Genomic DNA, 21,616 nt, shown 5'->3' on the forward strand with positions numbered 1-21,616 from the left:
CATGTAGGAGGGGCGATTATCAACACAATGCCCGTGTTACTTTTCCTGATAGACACGTCCGCCTCCATGAACCAGCGCTCCCATCTGGGCACTAGCTATCTGGACATAGCGAAGGGCGCAGTTGAGACTTTCCTGAAGGTAAATCAACACTCACCTCTGCTCCACACTCACTTTACTTAAAACTTACGAATGTAAGTGTATAATGTTAATGTTTTTTCAGTAAAAAAAAAAAACATCAATAGGTCTACAAACGCACATGCTTCCGTTGAGCTTCGCTTTTTTGAGAATATGCTAATCGCTCATTTTCAGGTGCCAATCAGTTGAGGCGTTTTGACGCATAGTACTCGGGCAGCGCTTAGGAGGCGGAGTCAAGTGCTGAACGCAGAATAAAACCACTGCAGCCCGCGAGCAGAGCTCAGTGTGAGGAGAATCATGGACGTAAACTAAATAGAAAGTTACCATGATAAAAGTTAGGCATTTCTTTCAAATTACAGCAACAACACCCGTTTCCCTTGTAAATCAACAACCTTCCCCCCCCAGGGTCTGAGGTTTGCTTAAGTTTACAAGGCATCGCTCTTTCAACACTTAACTACAGTTACACTCTGACAGAAAGAATGCGCGAGTCAGTTAGCATTAGCCGGCTAGCAGCGTGCTGACAGCAGCGACAGGAGGCGAACAAAAGATTGCTCTGCATTTGTCCGCTTGCACTGACATTCGGTCCATGTAGGAGGGGCGATTATCAACACAATGCCCGTGTTACTTTTCCTGATAGACACGTCCGCCTCCATGAACCAGCGCTCCCATCTGGGCACTAGCTATCTGGACATAGCGAAGGGCGCAGTTGAGACTTTCCTGAAGGTAAATCAACACTCACCTCTGCTCCACACTCACTTTACTTAAAACTTACAAAAAAACTGCCTTTTCGTTCGTTTTTCTCCACAGCTGAGGAGCAGAGATCCGGCCAGCAGGGGAGACCGATACATGTTAGTGAGTTTCGAGGAAGCACTGGCTGGAATTAAGGTACAAAAACACTATTTCTTTCCAAACCTGATTTATTTCACTCCAGAAAATCTCAGCGCTCGGCTCGTCTGCTTGCGTTTCAAAGCACCACTGCTAAATTTGTAGTGAAAACATTCTGGCCAGCATGAATTTGTGTGTTTAAACATGGCCGACATTTTGTTTAGTGTGGCAGCAGAGAACTCTTATGTATGCGTGTGTGTGTGTGCTTGAGGAAAGAGAGATGGGGGGCTAACCTAACTTAGTTTTCCCACCCAGAGAGAGGGAGGACTCTTCACTGCCCTCTACATTAATACCCCAAAGCAACTTTCAGATCATCGTGTCTATCTGAAGAATTTTGATGTGAGGATCTCTTAAATGGCATAACTAATAATTTTCTCTGTTTTGATATTTCAGGCAGGATGGAAGGACAGTCATGCCACTTTAATGACTGAGCTGAGGAACCTGCAAGCAGTTGGACTGACATCGTTCGGCCAGTCTTTAAGGACCGCTTTTGATTTGCTCAATCTCAATAGATTAATTTCGGGGATAGACAACTATGGACAGGTATGTTATAAACCAGGGACTGACTTTATACCAGTCTATGGCCTAGCCCCATGAGCCCATCCCCAACATCTCACAGTTAAATAAGCACCCAATAGGCTCACACTGCCAACACAATCCCAAGAGCCCCTGGTGACACACAGTAGTAATGAGTAAACTACATCTTGGATTAGGGCTGGACAATAATTCAATATCAATATGTATTGCGATATAATTATGACTAACTGAAGAACCAGGTCTTGTAGTAGGACACTGGTTATGCTTTGCACGCGTGCTCTAGTTAAAAATTCTTCCAGTTCTTTGTTTTTATTCTCAGGAGTTTTGTAAAGGATAGTTCTTGTATTTCTGTATGATGAGCTGTGAAAGTACAACAGATTCAACATTACCTCACATAGATGTAACTAAAATAGTAAATTATGGTAATATTTGTGACATTGATCACTCATGGTAGATTAACTTTTTTTTTAATTATTATTAATTTAGGAGGAATTTTCACTTCTTTTAAAAAAAATAAATAAAAATAATTCATGCATGATTCTAGGGTGTTCTGGGTGGTTTCCAGGGTGTTAATATGCAGATACCAAATATAGGGCTGCACAATTAATCGAATTTCTAATCATGATTACGGATGCCACAATTATGTAATCGTTCAAAGCGCCAATTAATCGTTCAAAGTCCACTTATGTTATTCTGCATGCTTAAGATGTTTTTTTTCTTAATGGTTTTTCCATTGCTTTAATTTTAGTTTTAATATAACATTTTTTTAATTCAAAGGGGTCATGAACTGCCTTTTATATTTTGTACTGTTCTCTGAGGTCAGCTTATGTTACCAAGATTTTTACATTAAAAAAAACATCATAATTCAAAAGTAATAGGTTGTTTCCGGTCCTGTTTTGACTCCCTCATCGTAATGCTCTGTTTGAATAGGCATGGCAGATTGTAGACTCGGGAAGTAAATGCCCACTGCTATGATTTGCTAACAGTTATGTATGTTTGACAGCCTACGTCCTTCATAGATGGATACTGCTGTGATTTAGGTTGATTTAGAGCCATCTTTATCATTTGATTTTTGCGTAGACCTGCGTTTGCCTCTCGTTATTTACACTACATGTGTGAATCGGTGGGCAGGGCTAAACAGGCAGTGATGTAGAAGCAGGTGTTGATCTTCTTCTATTTTTACATTAAAAAAAACATCATAATTCAAAAGTAATAGGTTGTTTCCGGTCCTGTTTTGACTCCCTCATCGTAATGCTCTGTTTGAATAGGCATGGCAGATTGTAGACTCGGGAAGTAAACGCCCACTGCTATGATTTGCTAACAGTTATGTATGTTTGACATTCCACAACCTGGCATTTTGGCAGATGGGCTTCGGTATAAGCTGTTTTTAGACAAAGTTTTGAGTTCTGAAATTTACAGGATGTTTTATAGTACAGTGACCTCTTATATGTCAAAAGATCAAGGGAAGTTTGATTTCTCAGTTCATGACCCCTTTAAAGAAACCAATCCAATATATAATTGACATTTGAGGCTTAATACTATATAAAAGCAATACAAGTTTTTCAGTTAGAGTAGGGTAGTGATGGTGAGGAAATTTTCCCACCGGTTAATCGAAGTATGACAACACCGGTAATACTGGTGTCATTGGGGGGTGGGGTTAGTTGCGGTTTTCCCTCTTTTCCTTGCTTTCCTTCGCTTTTAAATGGCTTGTAAATACCCGTGCGCATTTTAATTTCACTTTTGAATTAGTGGCAGTTCGGCATCAATTGCTTGAATGGATACAACAAAACGGTGCAACAACAAACTCACTTACAGTATATTAAACGGAACTTTTGTTAACAAACCGAATAAAAATACACCTCTCTCTCTCTCTCTCTATCTATCTATCTATCTATCTAGCGTGACCAGGGTTGCCAGGTTTTCACAACAAAACCCGCCTAATTGCTACTCAAAACTACAAAACGCGGCAAGTATTAAAGTAGCCCAATTCCGCGGGAAAACCACGGACTTGGCAACACTGAGCGTGACTGATACTCGAGCCAACTCTGCTCTAACTGTTGACTAGCAGTGGGAGTCAGATTGCCCCCTAGTGGATGGCTAAAGATTTGTTAACTCGTACTCGTAAATTCTCAAGGGAACGTCTCTGAATTAACTGATGCTCGCGCCCCCCTTGATAGGTGCTGGCGCCCCCTGGGGTTGAAAACCCCTGGTCTAGTGGGCTTTTTCAAGTGCCTGTTCTTCTGCTGGCGGCCGTTTGGCGGCCGTTTATCAAACAGCGATGCATTGCTGCGGGCGCCCCCTTCTGGATTGGGGGTGAATTGCCTGTATTCATTGTAAGGCCTCATGCACCAAACCGAGATGTCCGTACCGTGATGGTTCGGTATGAAATTACGAATACATGTATCGTTCCACCCCTAATGTATATACACCTTGATGTAAAATAAAATAAAAAAAAATACACAGTTTAAATAAAATAAAAATTAGCAAACACTGTGGAACCAAATAAGAAACGTTTGTAAAAAAAAAAACACTTACAAAATCCCCACAGATAAACGTCAAAAGTCAACAGGCTTTTCAAAATTCTAAATATTGTCACATTAATCATTGAAAAAAAAAAACGGTTAAATGATTGGTTATGCATTATTTTATCAGTGCATATGTGCCATATTTTCGTTTTTTTTTTATAAAATCAGTGTAACTACCGTATTGTTAACATCAAAAATGGTGAGTGTATTTCAAGCGATGCCTTTCTCCAATGAGCTCCTCTGCTGGTGCTCAGTTTTTTATGGTTATTGTTTTATAATGATTATATTGTCTTGTCTTTTGCAGGGTAGGAACCCTTTTTTCTTGGAGCCTGCTATCATTGTGGCCATAACTGATGGCAGCAAGCTGACCGGCAGTTCTGGTGTGCAAGACGAGGTGGGTCGGGTGTCAGTATGGGCCGGACTTTGAGGATTTCCTCTGTGATGGCCGTCCTCTGTAGACATGGGTTTCCTATTTTGTTTTTGTACTTTCTATTTCCTGCTTGTTCTTTCCACTTAAACTTTTCCTCTTGATATAGTTCACTCCTTCCTTTCCATATCTTACTTCCATTGTTCTCTTTGACAGTATGACTTGCAGATCTGTAAAAGTAACTGACTGTAGCTGATAAAATGAGCAATAATCAATGTCTCCTAAAGAATTTTTTTCCATTTATTTCTCTGCTCCAGTTACATTTGCCCCTGACAACACCGTTGCCCGGCAGTGAGCTGACCAAAGAGCCCTTCCGATGGGACCAGCGACTCTTCTCTTTAGTACTCCGCATTCCAGGCCACACCTCTCCTGACCCTGAACCAATGGGTGGAGTTCCACTTGATCCATCCCCTATTACGCCCATGTGTGAGGTCACTGGGGGTGTGTATGCATTTTAGCTATTTATAAGTGAAAATTTTATTACTAAAAGACAAATGTGTGGAATAGAAAAGTTAATGAACTCCATGTGTTGGAAGTGAACTCAAATGAAGTCTGCTGGCAATGTATTTTGTATTTCTAGTGCTAGATACTGTATAGTAGTGATGTCTGGTTCTTTTGAACTGTTTTTTTTTTTAATGAACTGGATAAACCAGTAATTGAACTGAACCGTCTGAAAGACTTCACAGCTCGAGTCAGCCCAAATCTCATTCTAAACAGCACTCCAGTTACTCCAACAGTACACTAAACTGAAAACATTATCTTTCGGATATGTCTGACATGCGAACTCTCTGTTGAGGGTTTCGAGAAAAGGAGGCAAAATTGATGTTGCTAATGTCTTTTAATGAATAGTATAAAGTATAAGAAATAAAACACATAACAGGAAATATAACAGTGGCCTGATGGCCGCAGTTTAGAGTCAACACTAATAAGATTCTCTCTGGAGTCATGAGTGGGTGAATGGCTACAACAGTTCTTGAGTCACCAATACACTGAACTGCGGAAACGTTCAGGCTCTGACATGTCCACACAGAACTGATGAGCTGCTGATACAATCATGAGTGAACTGAGTAGTTGACTGAATAAGCGGGCAAAATTTAAGTTTCTTTATGTAAAAAGTGAGGTAAAACTAGTTTATTCAATTTATATGTTTTAGACATGTAAAACATCTGCATTCACAATTGATGGGTGCTTTAATAATAGCATTGCATATATGTGACGTCATTGCGAGATTACGTGAACAAACTGTCCAAAAGAACCAGTTTTTGGGGAAAAGAATCTGAATGCAAAGTAGGGCTGTCAAAATGATTCGAATTTTCTACTGAAATATTATCAAAATTCGAATTATATTCGAATTTAAAAGGCATAATTTCAGTTAGGGGGAAAAAAACGTTTGGCTTCTCTCCTGAGGCCACAAGAGGGTGCATTGAGCAAAATATGCACATTTCTTCAAAGCGTAATAAAATAACGTGACTATCTTTGAAAAAAAGTGCATAATGTTTAAAATAATGTTTATAAACCATATATAATTGATAGTTGTTTAAACAATTAGAAGAAAAAAAACCACACACACCATGCATGTATGTATAGTTTAATACAAAGGATCGAAAACCAATCACAAAGAGTAGGCTACTTTCTTCATTTAAAAACATGAGATACAGTGGGATGGGGAAAAACCGCCATAACGTCTTTAGACATGTTTTTTTTAAAGTTGAACTTTAAAACTTTAAAATTAATTTTACATGGCTTTCTAAACATGCCGCTCTCTGCGAGACGCGAGTGCAACGCTTTTTTTTTTTTTTTACAGCACTAAGGCAAAGAAGAATTAACATCACTGCTGTATAGCCCCTCTGCAAAGGGGTCTCATGATCCTTATGAAGTCAGAAGAATTTGGTTATAAGTGTGTTGAGAGAGAATTGTTCATGAGCAAGTATGTTTTAAGATCACAAGATATTTTTTTCTGTCTTTTGTCTTTTTTTGCATTGAAAATAAAATTTTAAATGGGATATTTATAGGTTTGAGGTTATAGTGTCAATTTAGGCCGCTCTTTAAAAAGCTGTACATTCCCTGCTGAGTAAATGTCAGATCGTACCTGTCAGGTCGTGTTTAAGTGCTGTGAAATGGTGTTTGAATTGTGAATTGAAGAGAATTGCTGATTTGTGGTTAAGGGCAGATTCTGCTGGACTCGCGTGTGCTGACTAACACAGCTGTGTAATAGAGACGAACTGAACTTCACTATAGAGAGAGGAACAACGTCTGTCCTCTCATGCTGATAAAATACAGTATACACAGTAGTGCGGCTACTATGTAGCATGTGTGAATGCATATGTAAATAGCTGTGACCCGCCAATGAACTGGCCAGATAAAAGGCCACATGAAACAGTTTAATCTAAATCCAGAAAGTATTAAGTTACTTTAAATATGAATAGTTGTGGATAAAATTTACATGTAAGCACTTAAGTTAAAGCTTACATGTCAGATGCAATTGCTAAACGTCTTTTAACGGTGTTTTTTTTCTGCTGTGTGTTTAGGCCGCTCATACAGCGTATTTTCCCAGAGAATGCTGATCCAGTGTCTGGAGTCTCTGGTGCAAAAAATCCAGAGTGGTGTGGTCATTAATTTTGAGAAGACTGGACCTGATCCTCCACCTGCTGAAGGTAAAGGAGGTCCTGGTTTTTGTAATTATATTTTGAGTATTATTTCAGTGAAGTGCCTATTAATTATAAAACTGCTATTTATCAATTTTGGCTGTGACCAAAATAGGTGGGTGGATGGATGGATACATCATAAATCCAATGGAGAAAATTGCTATTTTAGTATTCAAACATGAACACTTTTCATCTACAGAAGACATTATGTAATTTACACAGTAGAAATACAGTAAAAACACTAATATTGAGAAATTATTACAATTTAAAAAAAATTATTTTAGTATTTTTTTTAAATGTAACTCCTGCGATGTCAAAGCTGAATTTTCAGCTTTTTGTAACAATTTCAAAATCTTTGTCATGTTTGATCCATTTAATAAGTTCTTAAAGGGGTCATATGATGCGATTTAAAATTTTTCTTTCTCTTTGGAGTGTTACAAGAAGTATTACTTTCTTTCCAAAAACAAACAAAAAAAACTTATTGATCCCAAACTTTTGAATGGTAGTGTATGTTTTACAAAAACTTTAAACCAGGCCATTAATCACTACTCTTTGTTTTACCCAGATGGCCCAATAGAAATGAAGTATGGACCTCAATCATGGCACAGCTGTCATAAGATGATCTATGTCAGACCTAACCCTAAAACTGGTGTTCCAGTTGGTCATTGGCCTATCCCGGAGTCCTTTTGGCCTGACCAGAACTCTCCTACTTTGGTATGAAAAAACTTGTTTCAGTACGCTCTACCATCTGTTCAGTCTGTTTTATATCTAATGTAATGTGTATATGCTCTGTTGGTTTTTCTAGTGTAATGAAAACTTGTAAGCCTTGTAAGTGTACTGTCTGCTCATTTGACTCTGTCCCTCTGCAGCCTCCACGTGCAGCTCACCCGCAGGTGAAGTTTTCATGTGTTGATTCAGAGCCCATGGTGGTGGATAAAGTGCCCTTTGACAAGTACGAGCTAGAGCCTTCTCCGCTCACTCAGTACATACTGGAGAGGAAATCACCGCACACCTGCTGGCAGGTACTGCTCGTATCAGTCTTTAAGCAGAGTTAAACACGCTTGTCAGGCAACTATTAGGCTGTATGTTCTCTGACTACACTAACCTGCACTCCCGCTATGGCTGAATGTTAATTACTGTTTTATTCTATCTCAGGTTTTTGTGTGTAACAGTGCTAAATATGGAGAACTCGGGCAGCCGTTTGGTTATCTGAAGGCCAGCACAGCTCTTAACTGTGTCAACCTGTTTGTCATGCCCTATAACTACCCTGTGGTGCTGCCTTTGCTTGGTAAACTTCATTAGTAATGTCTAATTTATCATATGGAGGTATGAAAATAATAATTCATATAAAGAATTGGTCAGTTTTTCTCTAGTTCTGTCTTGTCTTTAAAATCTTGGCAAGTAAAAAATTAGTTTGTTTGATATTTTATTCTACCAAACTAGAACAAAACTAGCCACTAGTTTTCTTTGAATGTGAATGGATATAACAGTGTCATATGTAACAGTGTTTATCTTTTATAGATGACTTGATTACTGTGCATAAGTTCAAGCCTCCAGCGAAGTGGCGACAATCTTTTGAAAACTATCTTAAAACAGTCCCGCCCTACTATATCAGTGTAAGTAATAGAATCAATAATTTGTTTTAACATTACAACAGTGTGATGGTATCTTTTGGAATGCATTCAAGTTTAGTTTTTTTCATCCTGATTCACCCAGGCCCTGCGGAAAGCACTAAGAATGATGGGAGCTCCAAATCTGTTGGCTGACAACATGGAGTATGGTCTAAGCTATAGTGTTGTGTCTCATCTCAAAAAGCTGAGTCAGCAGGTATGATCTAACATTGCTTGTTTGTATAGTCTTTATTCTTAAAAGTGCTTCATGAAGTTTTGTATTATATTGTGTATATTACAGGCAAAGATAGAGGCAGACAGAGTTTGTGCATTAGTAGGAAAAAAAGCGGCACTAGAAGGCGGGATTAAACTTCGCTGCAGAAGCTCCGCCCTCTCTCTGGCTCACAGGAAAGATTTTACGCAGCTACTGCACAGTATCATGGGAGATGGGCCAGCTCTGCCAATTGAGGCAAACACCAAGGAGTTTGTTGGCTTTCAACTAGCTGCTCTGAATAAAGTATGTATATATTCACAATTCTCAATTTAACTTAAAGGGGTCATATGATGCTTTTTTAAAGATCATTATTTGGTGTAACAGAATATGTTGACATGCTTTAATGTTCAAAAAACACATTATTTTTCAAATACTGTACATTATTGTAGGTCCTCTATGCTCCGCCTCTCTCAAACACTTCGTTTTAGGAAAACTTGAAATCGCATCATATGACCCCTTTAAGTCAGAGTGAGATTAATATTTAATTTTCTTTTTTTTCTTTTTTTTTTGAGGGCTGGAATTGAGTGCAAGTGTTTTACATATATGGCACATTTGCAGTTTAGAATCATGTTTTATGCCTAACCAAGTATTCCAACAGTACTGAGCAAATGATTCATGGTCAGTTCTCACCAAATTAGATCACTTATCTTTGCCATTCTCCTGTTTCCTTCTCTTTTCGTACAGGCATTAAAACCACAAGGACTGCGGAACCCCTATGATATCCCCAGATCTCATCTGCTAGACCAGCTGAGCCGCATGAGGCGGAACCTTCTGCACGCCAGCATCTGCATTCTGAAAGGACAAGATCAAGGTAACATTGACAGCCATGAATGGTTATTGATTTTCTTAGAGCAGTTTCTTGAGTATCTGGGTGATTTGCTCAATCAGATTTAGCTTCTGATTTCCAAAAGAATCGTGAGCCTTTTTATCTGATAAGGTTATGCTCATGATGCTATTTACATGGTACATTTTGAACGTTATTTATATATTTTTATAATCAATATTTTCTAGATCAGCTGCACAGTGTTCCTATAGCTCAGATGGGCAACTATCAGGACTACTTGAAGCATTGCCCATCCCCTCTAAGAGAAGCAGACCCCGATCAGCCTAAACGTTTGCACACCTTTGGTAACCCCTTCAAATTGGACAAGAAGGTACCTTTAGATCTATGGCTTTCAAAAAGAAGCAGTATATAGATTTGACTTTCAGGCAAATAACTGTTTTTCTCTTCTCTCCGTGTCAGGCGATGATGGTAGATGAGGCAGATGAATTTGTTACTGGCACTCAAAGCAAAGGCAAACGTCCTGGAGAATCCAGTAGTCCTGCTGGAGGAGGGGCCCCCAAACGCAGGCGCTGTATGTCTCCGCTGCTTCGGCTGGGACGGGCATATACACCTCCCAAAACACCCCCCAGAAGTAAGTAACCAGTACACACATGCAGAAAAAGCCTTTAGTAGCCGGTCTGGGAATCATTCCACTTAATTCTGGTTTCTTATCAACTCCTTTGGCAATTCTATTAGTAAAATTAAAATAGTAATTCATTCAGAAATTAAAATCCTCTCATTTTCTCACCCTGATTCTGTCCCATTTGTCATGACCAAAACTTTGAGGCTCCAGTTTTATGCATGTTTCAACAGCTCCAGATAGTGATCACACAGAATTGGGCAATCACATCACCAACCATGTCGAGTCAAACCGCAACTCCGACATGGAGCTGAGTCCTGTGCCCGAGTCTGAACCGATCCAGCAGAGGAACCACCTTCAGCTGGATGAGGGTGAGAACCAGCAGGACAGAGTGCAGGAGAACGGCCAGTCCAGCGATAGTGAGTTTTCTCTGGGCAACGAGGGTGAAGAGGAGGCCCCACGCCGCTACCCTTCCCCCTGCCAGCTGAAGAAGATCAGAAACCAAGAGAGCCAGGAACTGAACTCTGAACTCCGAGTGCTCATCACCAAGGAGATCAGGAAACCTGGCAGATGTGAGTAACAGCACACACATACATGTGCAGATATCTGCTACTTGACTCTCATTTCCTCTCCTGATGCTCTTTACTGGATGGTGTCCAATAAGCGAAGGAGGGGTGACGTCCCACAAACGATTTGTCTTGGGCCTTGCGAAATCAGCTGGCCATGCTTGCTGCTTTTGGTACATGTGCAAATCTGTAACATTGTTACAGCTGGTTTCCATTTGTCATTTTTATTTTTACATTGTAATGAAAATTACAGGCTTTAGGAAATTCATTTGTTCGTTTGGTTTTACACTTGTTTTTTGTCATTGCTCATAACACCATACATCAAATCATTCTTCTCCCCCGATGTCCTTTTTTCCTTTGTCTTAATGCAGGTTATGAGAAAATCTTCTACCTCCTTAAGCAAATCCAGGGCAGTTTGGAAACACGTCTGATCTTCCTGCAGAGCATAATCAAAGAGGCTGCCAGGTAAACTCCAGATTCAAATGCAGATTTTTGAAGTAGATGCTAACTCTACATACTGGTATTTGTATAAAGGTTAAAGCCCCAAGTATACTTCCTTTTTTTTTTAAGCATTTTTTAGTGCAAGTGTCTATGGCCTGCATTTGTGTGCTATCAAATAGACTATACTTTTCAGTACGTGCTCAGCAGTACATGTATAAGCGTTCAAAACCGAAGTATACTTGGGACTTTGGGCAAAATTACACTTTTTTTTTTTTTTTTTAATTTTACATTTTTTTTATTTATTCATATAAATAACCCCATGATGTTTTTATAGGCAAAGCTCTAATTACTAATTAAATTACATGCGTCGTGTGTGTGTGTGCGCGCAGGTTTAAGAAGAGGGTCTTGATTGAGCAGCTGGAGAACTTCTTAGAGGAGATTCACTTAAGAGCCAACAGCATGAATCATCTGGACGGTTTTTGAGCACTCCATCTGTCCTACTTGAAGGACTCGCGCGTTTATCTGCACTATTTATGTAATGTAATTTGGGACTTGTGTGTCTCCAGTCTTTATCAGTATTGAAGCTGATTTTATCAATCAGGACTTGATGGGATGTTGCTAAACCTCAGGACTGCGTGAAATGGGAGAAGTTGCTCCTTCTATAACAAATGGTCATAAGCATGCACTGCTCTTTCTTTTTCTTTTCTTTTCTTATCTTTTTTCCCATCTAATTGTGCCAAAGAGAAGTGGTTGAAAGGCATTGGCATCCTCCTTGCTCATTTTGCGTTTTTGTATTCTCCCCATAGTCCTGTGACATTTTCACACGTGGAATTGATCACTTCTATAAATATGTTTTCCTTTAATTTCAGTCGGGAATTGTGCCTCAGCGAACTCACTGCAGCATTCAGTCTGAGCCAAGACAGACGATTTACTGGAAATCACTTTTGTTAGGTTGGATCTCTCTAATAAAGCAATTAAATCAGCAATATTCTACACCAATTAAAAGGCGAGTTACCAAGCCATTCTTTAATGTTGGAGGTTTGAGTGACTTTGAGGTTTTATAATTAAAGTAGACTTGCACACTCAAAGTCATTTGTTGTTTGTAAAATAACTCATCTCAGGAATGATGTTGCAAATGATGTGGCATTTGGCAGCAGAGGAACATCTTTCTGGAATTTTGTTTTCCCAATATTCTTAAAAAGCTCTTTCTCCTTTCACAAAAGCATAGCTTTTTTTTTTTTTTTTAATTTATAAAAACAAATTTGCCACCACCCATCATTAACCATAGATTCAAGCAACTGTTTTGCAATTAGCAAAAGACGTTCTGTACCATGTCATGTGGTTTTCAGACCACATAACCATGACAAACTTGTGAAAAAGGACTGTATCGCATCTCTGAACTATTCTTTATCTCTTGACTAAAAATTGCAAATGACAGTTTTGCAGAGTTCTGAATTTGATTTACTGAAGCAACAACCAGATGTAATAAAACCATAGTAATGAAACACCAGAATGATGTAACGTTAATATTTAATCATTCAGGATTGAGTTAAGAGCCACTTATTCATTGACATGGGATGTTGCTGCTAATGTATTCCTTCATTACTGCCATTCAGTATCCCTTAGCTGTTTTTTTTGTTTTTGTTTTTTTTATCTGTCTTTGTGTATCTCACCCTCTTAACCCTGCACCAGGGACCAAATCTGTTCCATAAATGTTATTGATAAAGATGAAAGGCTTCTTTAAAAAGTATTTTTATTATGCTGTATATATGTACATGGTGACATTGAAAATATTATTTAAAAGAATGTTTTGGTGGAAAGCCTATTTTGTATGTATTTGAATAAAGTCTATTTTACACTGTTAATAGTCATGTAAATAAATGACATTTTTCTGTAATTAATTTCTCAGTGGCACAATGTCATTAAAAGGATTGCAAATCTTCCCATGTTCATTGCGTTTTCCATTCACTTAAACCCATCATTTGAGGGGATAAAGATTCAAGTGGCTTGCCATGTGATTTTTTTCTTTTATATTGCTAACCACAGAACTTAAAGAGATAGTTCACCCAAAAATGAAAATTCTGTCGTTACTTTTTCACCCTCGTGTCATTTCAACTTTGGAACACAAATTAAGATATTTTTGATGAAATCAACAATTTCTTCTCTTCCATGTCAATCTTTTCCACGTGTTCATGAGAGTACCACGATGTATGCGTGTGATGCTGCTGACGCAGGAGCTGGCGTTCTGACATAGAATCCGGATGCGCTGTACCTTGTTTACAAGCAGAAGAAGATGCACACTGTACATAAAACAGTGTATGTCTTTGTAAACATATCTGAAGATTTCGACAGGATGACTGACTTGTTTAGACCAGAATATACAGACGATGAACAAAGAGAGATGGACGTTTTACGTCAGAACGCTGGCTCCTGCGTTAGTAGCACCACACGCATGGAAGAGAAGAAATTGTTGAAGTCGTTATTTTTGTTTTCTTTGAGCACAAAAAGTATTCTCGTAGCTTCATAATATTACGGTTAAACCACTGATGTCACATGGACTATTTTAACGATGTCCTTGCTAGCTTTCAGGGCCTTGAACGTGTCAGTTTTGTTACTGTCTATGCAGGGTCAGAAAGCTCTCGGATTTCATCGAAAATATCTTCAGTTGTGTTCCAAAGATAAACGAAGGTCTTAAAGGTTTGGAACGACATGAGGGCGAGTAACTAATTAATGACAGAATTTTCATTTTTGAGTGAACTATCCTTTTAAAATGATGTATGAAACAGACAGCTGTAGCTACTTGGTGAGTTTTGGTTCTAGATCTCACAAAATTCAACAGTTATTCATGAGCAGTCAATGTGTGGTTTAATACTGAAAGAATTCTTAATTCTGAGCTCCATGAAATCAGTAACTGATGGTAACCAAACATTTCCATCAGAATTGAGGACATTTATTAAGGGCAGAGGGGAAAAATGACAACAGACGCTTTGAAGCGCAAAAACCCTGATGTAATTAAATTTTTATTTACAGATATGTACAAAAGTCTCGTCCCTCTTCCTGAAGCATCAGGGGACCCTCCTAACAGTCCTCAGATATCCCTCTGACCCCCCACCCATGAGGGAGGAGGGGTGAGTTAAGTTGGCAAAATCATGCAAATGTATCCGCCTATGTGTGATTATCATTTGAAGCAGTTGTGATTGCATGTATCATCTCAAGACATCTCGGCTGGATTCAGAACTCGACCTATAAACAGCAATGAACCTGTGGAATAAAAACCTACAAATTAAACTGACTGTCACAAAACGGATGTCATGCAGATCTGTATGCATTTACGTACATTATTAACATTGTTTATGATGATCACTTTATTGGGCAGATTTAGCAGATTCTGCTCAATTCCTTAAATGTAAATGTAATTGACCTCTCTCCCTTAGGTACACTACAAACATTTTGGGGTCTTTTAAAAAGAAATTAATAATTTTATTCAGCAAGGATTTATTAAATTAGACCTTTATAATGCAATTCATAATGTTACAAAATATTTCTTTCACATAAATTGTTCTTTTGAACTTTGTTTTACTTATCAAAGAATCATGAAAAAAAAGATGTATCATGATTTAAACAAAATCTGCTAATTAGCATATTAAAATTATTTCTGAAGGATCATGTGACACTGAAGAGCGGAGTAATGGCTGCTAATGAATTCGGCTTTGCCAGCACAGGAATAAATTACATTTTAAAATATATCAAAATAGAAAATCGTTTTCAATAAACATTTTAAATAATATTTCACAATATTACTGTTTTTACTGTATCTCTGATTAAATAAATGTAGCCCCAGTGGGCCTAAGAGACTTTTGTCAAAAACATTAAAGAATCTTACTAACCTAAAAAAGTTTGGACTGTATATGTACAATTTAATGTGTCAGTGTAGAGTAATTTCAAGAATGCATGTTATCAATTATACTAATTTAGACAATTATAGTTCTAGTATTTACCTGTACTGATCTGCCGTAAGATAAAGAGAAATGGTCGATCTGCTTTAAAAACTGCTGAACGGGATCTTTTCAATAGCACCATTGCTAAAAAGAAAGATTGAGGAAGAAAGCTCAGTCATTATTTCCCGGCCGATTCACAGCTTGAACAGACTGTTCAACTATCTGTCGACTAGAACTGATTCTCATCCAGGTACACACACACACACACCAGGGAGTAGCCTTGCAGAGTGTATAAAACATTACATCATGGAAAAAAATAGTAATAATAAAAAATCGGCTAATATTTCGTAGTATTCAGGTGTGCTTCTGTCATCTTCACCACATAAGACCCCTAAATAAGGTATCTTTATTTAATTTTTGAAAGATTAACAAGGACTTGAGGCCTGTTCACACCAAGAGCGAAAACTATAATAAGTGTCCACACTAACGGACAGTGTTGGGGGTAACGCATCACAAGTAACGCGAGTTACGTAATCAGATTACTTTTTTCAAGTAACTAGTAAAGTAACGCATTACTTTTAACGCGTTACTTTTCCAAATAAGTAACACAAGTTACTTTTTTTTCCAATTTATTGATTGACAGCTCTCCTGTCCCCATGTTGAGAGAAATCAGAAGATGTTACTGTAGTTCTAAAATATATGCATTAATTCATCTCACTCACAAAAAAAAAACACACACAGATTCAGTATTCCTCAAAATTAATAAAAATAATGCAACTCAGAATATGACGCAAACATGCAATAATTAAATGTTAAACAACACAAATATCCTTTATGTATTTAATCCCATTCTATTAACCAATGTCTTTGCTTCTGACCTTCGATGATCCAGTTCAACCATACTAATAAGCAAAAATTACTCTAGACAAACATTTATGTGTCTTTGTTTATTGCTGAAGTGTGTTGAAATGTCTTCTTCTGCATTCTACTGTACGGACGTAAATTTACTTTCCCTTCAGCCTGAGGCTTATTCATTTCACTTTAGGTGTGAAAAGGCTTTTATATTTGCCAAAAATAGAACTTTTTTATTTTAAAATCAAACAAGCAAGCCCTGTCCAGATTTAAAAAGTAACGCAAAAGTAACGTAACGCATTACTTTTCATAAAAAGTAAATAAGCAACGTAATTAGTTACTTTTTTATGGAGTAACACAATATTGTAATGCATTACTTTTAAAAGTAACTTTCCCCAACACTGCTAACGGATGCTAATGTTGTGTTTATTTTAAGCATGCGCTGCAGTTTTTTTCATCTGCTGCTTTAAATGCATAAGCTCTTTCAAGCAGGATAGATTCTGATTGGTTGTATATGTTTTTGTCTTTCATCAGATGGGAACTTTTTTTTTTTGAAAATGATTACAACGATATTGTTCCTCTGTCATTATCATAATAGTTGTGGTGTAGTTATACATTTAGAACAATTTTTTAAACTATACCCGTAGCATTGTTATGGTCGTCTTGGTCATCTATTATCGTCTTTGGTGTGAACAGGCCTTTAAAAGTTAACATACTGAAAATTTTATGTGACTACTTTTTTTTTTTAGGCGTAACACGTCTATATTATGATCTTGGTATCTCAATGTAGAATTAGATCAGTCTTCATTAACATTAAACAGACAATGCTTGATATTTATAGGTGTTCCTAAACATTTATCTTATTTTCAACTTCCACGCCCATTTTTTTCAGCAAGCAAAATATGACATACCTGTAGCTGAAGCTGCTTTTGTCCCTTGCTCTGTCACTTCTATTCTTACCTCATGGAAAGCCTCTGATACAAAAAGCCCTTCCCCATCTGTAGACATATTAAACAGAAGACTTAATCTTCACAGAGTGAATCATTTATTTAAACTGATGGTATGTGTGATTATTTCTCAGCATCTATGACTGGTATAAACTGTTTTGGGTTTAACTTTCCTACCTGAGATGCCTCTAAAATCAGCAGCTGAGGGACTGAAGACATCAGAGATACCGAGAGACTGTAAAACAGGCTTCAGATTGAACCTGCTCTGCATCTTAAACCTAAAATACACACAAGACAGGGATATAAATACTATTAATTTGAAATCTCATTTGCATATAATAATAGTTCACAGAAGCCGCACCCCCTCACTGGAATTACCCAGGTCTCCTTGTGGCCGAGACAGAATGTCCTGCACTCGAGCATCTGCGAGGAGACCATGATTTGTATCATCATAACTGCAATGTTAACTTTTCAAGCATTGGACAGTGGCAGGTAGGCAGGTTGTCAGACATGGCTGATGTATATTTTGAACTATTTAAGACAACAACATACAGGTGTGTCACTAGTTTCCTCTTACCATTCACGTCATATCCCAGAGTTCCCTCAAGTTGTGCTAGAGTGTTTCCCCTGGCACCGAGCTGCAGAAGACCCAGACACAACGAGACACTGGCTGCAGACACGATCAGGTTGGAGTTGTTCTCTGTCTCTGTGAGTGTTTGGTAGAGGCTGACGCCAAACTGTGTGTGTAGATCATTGAGGCTGTTGCCCAAGCTACTGTTGCCATGACAGCGCTCCAGCAGCCACAGACAGAGGATCAGGGAAGTCACAGACAGCTGATGCATGATCAACAGGTCAAAATCTGCAAACACAAAATTATTAGGAAAGCGTTTTCCAGAACAGCTCAAAAATGAATCATGCATTCACTTACACTAGAAAAAGTTGAAATCTCTCTCTCTCTCTCTCTATATATAATATATATTAAAGAGAAGGCAAGGGATCATTTCCACTTGATCTAAACTTAATAAATTACTTTGGTTGGTGTAACCCTTGATTCAGTACAAAATAATACTACTATCACCCACTTTTCAGCAGTTCAACATTTGCAAGCAAGGTTAAAGTTGGTTAATCTTTATAATAGGTTTTATTCATTTTTAAGATTAGCATCTTAATTGTACTGTTGCGTAGCCTCAATTCTGAATGAATGTAAAAATTAAAGTATAATTTACCAAAAAATGTAAATTCTGTCATAATTTACTCACCCTCATGTCATTCCAAGCCTGTATGACTTTCTTTCTTCTGTGCAACACAAAAGAAGGTATTTTGAAGCATGTTGTAACCGCATAGTTTTTGTGACCATTGATTTCCATTGTGTGGATTAAAAAAAAAATGATTGAGACATTTATCAAAATATCTTCTTTTATGTTTATCAGATGTCAAATTTGAAATAATGATGACAGAATTTTCATTTTTGGGTGAACTATGCCTCAGCATCCATATATCAAATATTAATGCAAATTGAAACACTGCAATGATTTACACAGTGTAAATCACAATACAGAAATAATGAAATTAAACTTCTGAACAGAAATCCTTAATACATTTATATAGATTTATATTGATATCGAACAAAATATAGGCCTTTAATTAAAATATAAAGTATAATAAAAAAATAAAAACAAAATATAATTGAAATGTAGGCTATGATTGAATTCAAATATTTCAGAACTTCTGACCTTCCGGCTCGTCCTCTGGATTCCTTGAGTGTCTGCTGCTCCTGATGTTCAGCTCCACTATCACTGTCACTCACGCGCTTTGCTTTAAGTGCGTTCGCCCTGATCCTCCACGCAAGGACAACTGATTGAAAGAGTTGTCGATCATGAGACCTTGTTTAAAGGGAGAGCTTCGTGTTTGTGGTCTCCGGCGGCGATGTCCGTACCACTCGGTCAGAATTCCTGCCTCCCGCCCGGCACTATAAGGAGCAAGGCAGAGGGAGGCATGCGCTCGACCAGCAAATCCGCACTCGAGAAGTTCAGCCTCACACACACACACACACACACACACACACACGTTGTGTTTCCATGTTTTATGGGGACATTCCATAGGCGTAATGGTTTTTATACTGTACAAACCGTATATTCTATTGCCCTACACCAACCCTACCCCTAAACCTACCCCTCACAGGAAACTTTCTGCATTTTTAGATTTTCAAAAAAACTCATTCTGAATTATTTATAAGCCTTTTGAATTATGGGGACACTGAAAATGTCCTCATAAATCACCTTCTCGTTGTAATACCTATGTCATACCCATGTTATTATACAAATTTGTGTCCTCATAAACCACATAAACATGCACACACACACACACACACACACACGTTGTGTTTCCATGTTTTATGGGGACATTCCATAGGCGTAATGGTTTTTATACTGTACAAACTGTATGTGCTATTGCCCTACACCAACCCTACCCCTAAACCTACCCCTCACAGGAAACTTTGTGCATTTTTACTTTCTCAAAAAAACTAATTCTGTATGATTTATAAGCTTGTTTCCTCATGGGGACCTCAAAAATGTCCCCACAAGGTCAAAATTTACTAGTATTATTATCCTTGTGGGGACATTTGGTCCCCATAACGTGATAAATACCAGGTACACACACACACACACACACACACACATAATAGAGAGAGGAAGTCATTACACAAGCAACTTGTTCTTTTGATAGAGTATGCCATCCCAGCTATAACACAGGGCAACATGCTACATCAGCATTTCTGCATGAGATGCCATTTAACATTTAATATTCCTGTGTAATTAATGCCAAGGTGTGAACTTTACCAAACTGTTAACATCGGCATGTGCTTAATCAAATGTCTAACCAACTATTTTCATTTTGCTATTTCTAAACAACTATTTTGCTATTTTCAAATATTTCTATATATTTTTGGGTTGTTTCAGAATACAAAATTACCAAGACACGCCACTACCGTTCAAATGTTTTTTGATTGACTGGTTGATTGAATAAAAGAAGTATGTTATATTCACCAGGCTGCATTTATTTAAACAAAACAAATTAAAACAACAATATTGTGAAATAATATTAAAATGTAAAATAATGTTTTCTTTTTTAATATATTTATAATAAAATGTATTCCCGTAAACGCAAACTTTCAGTCTTCAGTGTCACATGATCCTTCAGAAATTATTTTAATATATCGATTTAGTACTCAAGATTTTTTATTAGGTTATTATAATCACAGTTGACGGATGTGCTACTTAATATTTTTGTGGAAACCAGGATTCTTTGATTAAGATAGAAACAAAAGAACATTTATTTTAAACAGTTGTTGTAGATAACTGTATATTCATTGTCAAAGTCAGATCTCCACCGTAATTGGAGTGTCCATAAATGACCCTAATGGATTGAAGAGACATTTTTCCCATGGTAAACTGCAAGCGGGAAGTGATCAGTAAGCATCAGGTATTTGGATGGTGCCCATCAGATGGCATGTTAATTAGTAGAACCAACTTGGCAGCAGTCAGTGGAGAAGACAGATTCTTTAATTCCAGTATTCCAACCATGGCATTTGAATTTTTAAGATGGGAAATGATGATGGGAAAGTCACGGTCACTTGACCAAGGACAATGAACCCAAAGGAATGCCGGCCAAAGTAAACAACTCCTCTTTCATCTTGAGGTCAGATGTTTAAAAGTTGGTATAAACATACTTTGAATACAGAAGGTTTTTTAATGGGTCAAATGTTGATGGACTAAAACATTAAAAGATTTTTTTTTTTTTAATGTCTAAAACATTTGGACACGCTTTGGTCCCCTTTAGTTACAAATTGGACAGTTCTAAGTGGAAGTAGCCTACCAAGGTGTGTGACATTCACTGTCTGGACATACTACTGCAGGTTCAGAATTACATTCTGACAATTGAGTATGTAGTGGATTGCTATTTAATATATTAGTGTCGTGATGATGATGATGGTGGTAATATTATTATTATTAATATTATATTACATTTATAGCGGTAATTATAATTATTATACAGGGTGAGTACTAATACAAATAACTGCTAATAATATGCATCAGTACTGTTATAAATATTAATACATGTGTATATTGATACACATTAATAGTAGAAGTTATTATTATAGGGTGAGCAGTACTACTTGTGCTATAGTGTATAGTAATAATTATTTTTAAATTAATTACTATTACTGTTAATAATAATTATTATTATTATTCAGCAATATAAGTAATATTGGTCACTTCAGTTTAGAGACCAATTCTCACTATTAACTATTAACTATGACTTTTGCCTCAATAAACTCCTAATTTGCTGCGTAATAGCCAGTAAGGTAGTTGTTAAGGGGTAGGATTAAGGGATCTAAAATATGGTCATGCAGAATAAAACATTAATATG

At 37.4% G+C, this 21,616-nt stretch overlaps 2 protein-coding genes across 3 annotated transcripts; one reads left to right on the forward strand and one right to left on the reverse strand.

The window, feature by feature from the left end:
• The first annotated feature begins 420 nt into the window (after positions 1-420).
• On the forward strand, positions 421-20,023 carry ints6 (integrator complex subunit 6). 2 transcript variants are annotated; one of them, XR_001635006.1, is made up of 19 exons: positions 421-858; positions 943-1,020; positions 1,414-1,563; positions 4,387-4,476; positions 4,767-4,950; positions 7,038-7,163; positions 7,720-7,868; positions 8,024-8,176; positions 8,310-8,442; positions 8,676-8,770; positions 8,871-8,981; positions 9,066-9,281; positions 9,723-9,849; positions 10,050-10,192; positions 10,282-10,453; positions 10,675-11,013; positions 11,379-11,472; positions 11,838-12,819; positions 20,013-20,023. XR_001635006.1 is itself a non-coding variant. In XM_016495577.1 (18 exons), the coding sequence occupies exons 1-18, from the start codon at positions 748-750 to the stop codon at positions 11,929-11,931; spliced, it is 2,565 nt and encodes an 854-aa protein (XP_016351063.1). In that variant the 5' UTR covers positions 421-747; the 3' UTR covers positions 11,932-13,417. The 2 variants fall into 2 exon arrangements, 1 of the variants encoding a protein (XP_016351063.1); XM_016495577.1 differs by lacking the exon at positions 20,013-20,023 and having other exon boundaries at positions 11,838-13,417.
• On the reverse strand, positions 14,456-19,993 carry serpine3 (serpin peptidase inhibitor, clade E (nexin, plasminogen activator inhibitor type 1), member 3). The gene is made up of 8 exons (XM_016495557.1): positions 19,847-19,993; positions 18,924-19,204; positions 17,763-18,049; positions 17,536-17,608; positions 17,363-17,463; positions 17,150-17,236; positions 15,447-15,530; positions 14,456-14,709 (listed from the first exon to the last, which is right to left on the reverse strand). The coding sequence occupies exons 3-8, from the start codon at positions 18,025-18,027 to the stop codon at positions 14,660-14,662; spliced, it is 660 nt and encodes a 219-aa protein (XP_016351043.1). The 5' UTR covers positions 18,028-18,049; positions 18,924-19,204; positions 19,847-19,993; the 3' UTR covers positions 14,456-14,659.
• Positions 20,024-21,616: the final 1,593 nt, after the last annotated feature.

This window comes from Sinocyclocheilus anshuiensis, unplaced genomic scaffold (assembly GCF_001515605.1).
Source record: "Sinocyclocheilus anshuiensis isolate Anshui unplaced genomic scaffold, SAMN03320099.WGS_v1.1 scaffold730, whole genome shotgun sequence".
NCBI lineage: Eukaryota > Metazoa > Chordata > Actinopteri > Cypriniformes > Cyprinidae > Sinocyclocheilus > Sinocyclocheilus anshuiensis.

Bases quoted from the DNA above. Each gene is read 5' to 3' on its own strand.
- ints6 (XM_016495577.1), top strand. From the start codon at position 748: ATGCCCGTGTTACTTTTCCTGATAGACACGTCCGCCTCCATGAACCAG. The intron at 1,021-1,413 runs GTACAAAAACAC...TTGATATTTCAG, and splicing joins AAGCACTGGCTGGAATTAAG to GCAGGATGGAAGGACAGTCA. The intron at 8,177-8,309 runs GTACTGCTCGTA...ATTCTATCTCAG, and splicing joins CACCGCACACCTGCTGGCAG to GTTTTTGTGTGTAACAGTGC.
- serpine3 (XM_016495557.1), bottom strand. From the start codon at position 18,027: ATGCATCAGCTGTCTGTGACTTCCCTGATCCTCTGTCTGTGGCTGCTG. The intron at 17,609-17,762 runs GTAAGAGGAAAC...GTCTCCTCGCAG, and splicing joins TCTGGGATATGACGTGAATG to ATGCTCGAGTGCAGGACATT. The intron at 17,237-17,362 runs GTAGGAAAGTTA...ATATGTCTACAG, and splicing joins TGATTTTAGAGGCATCTCAG to ATGGGGAAGGGCTTTTTGTA.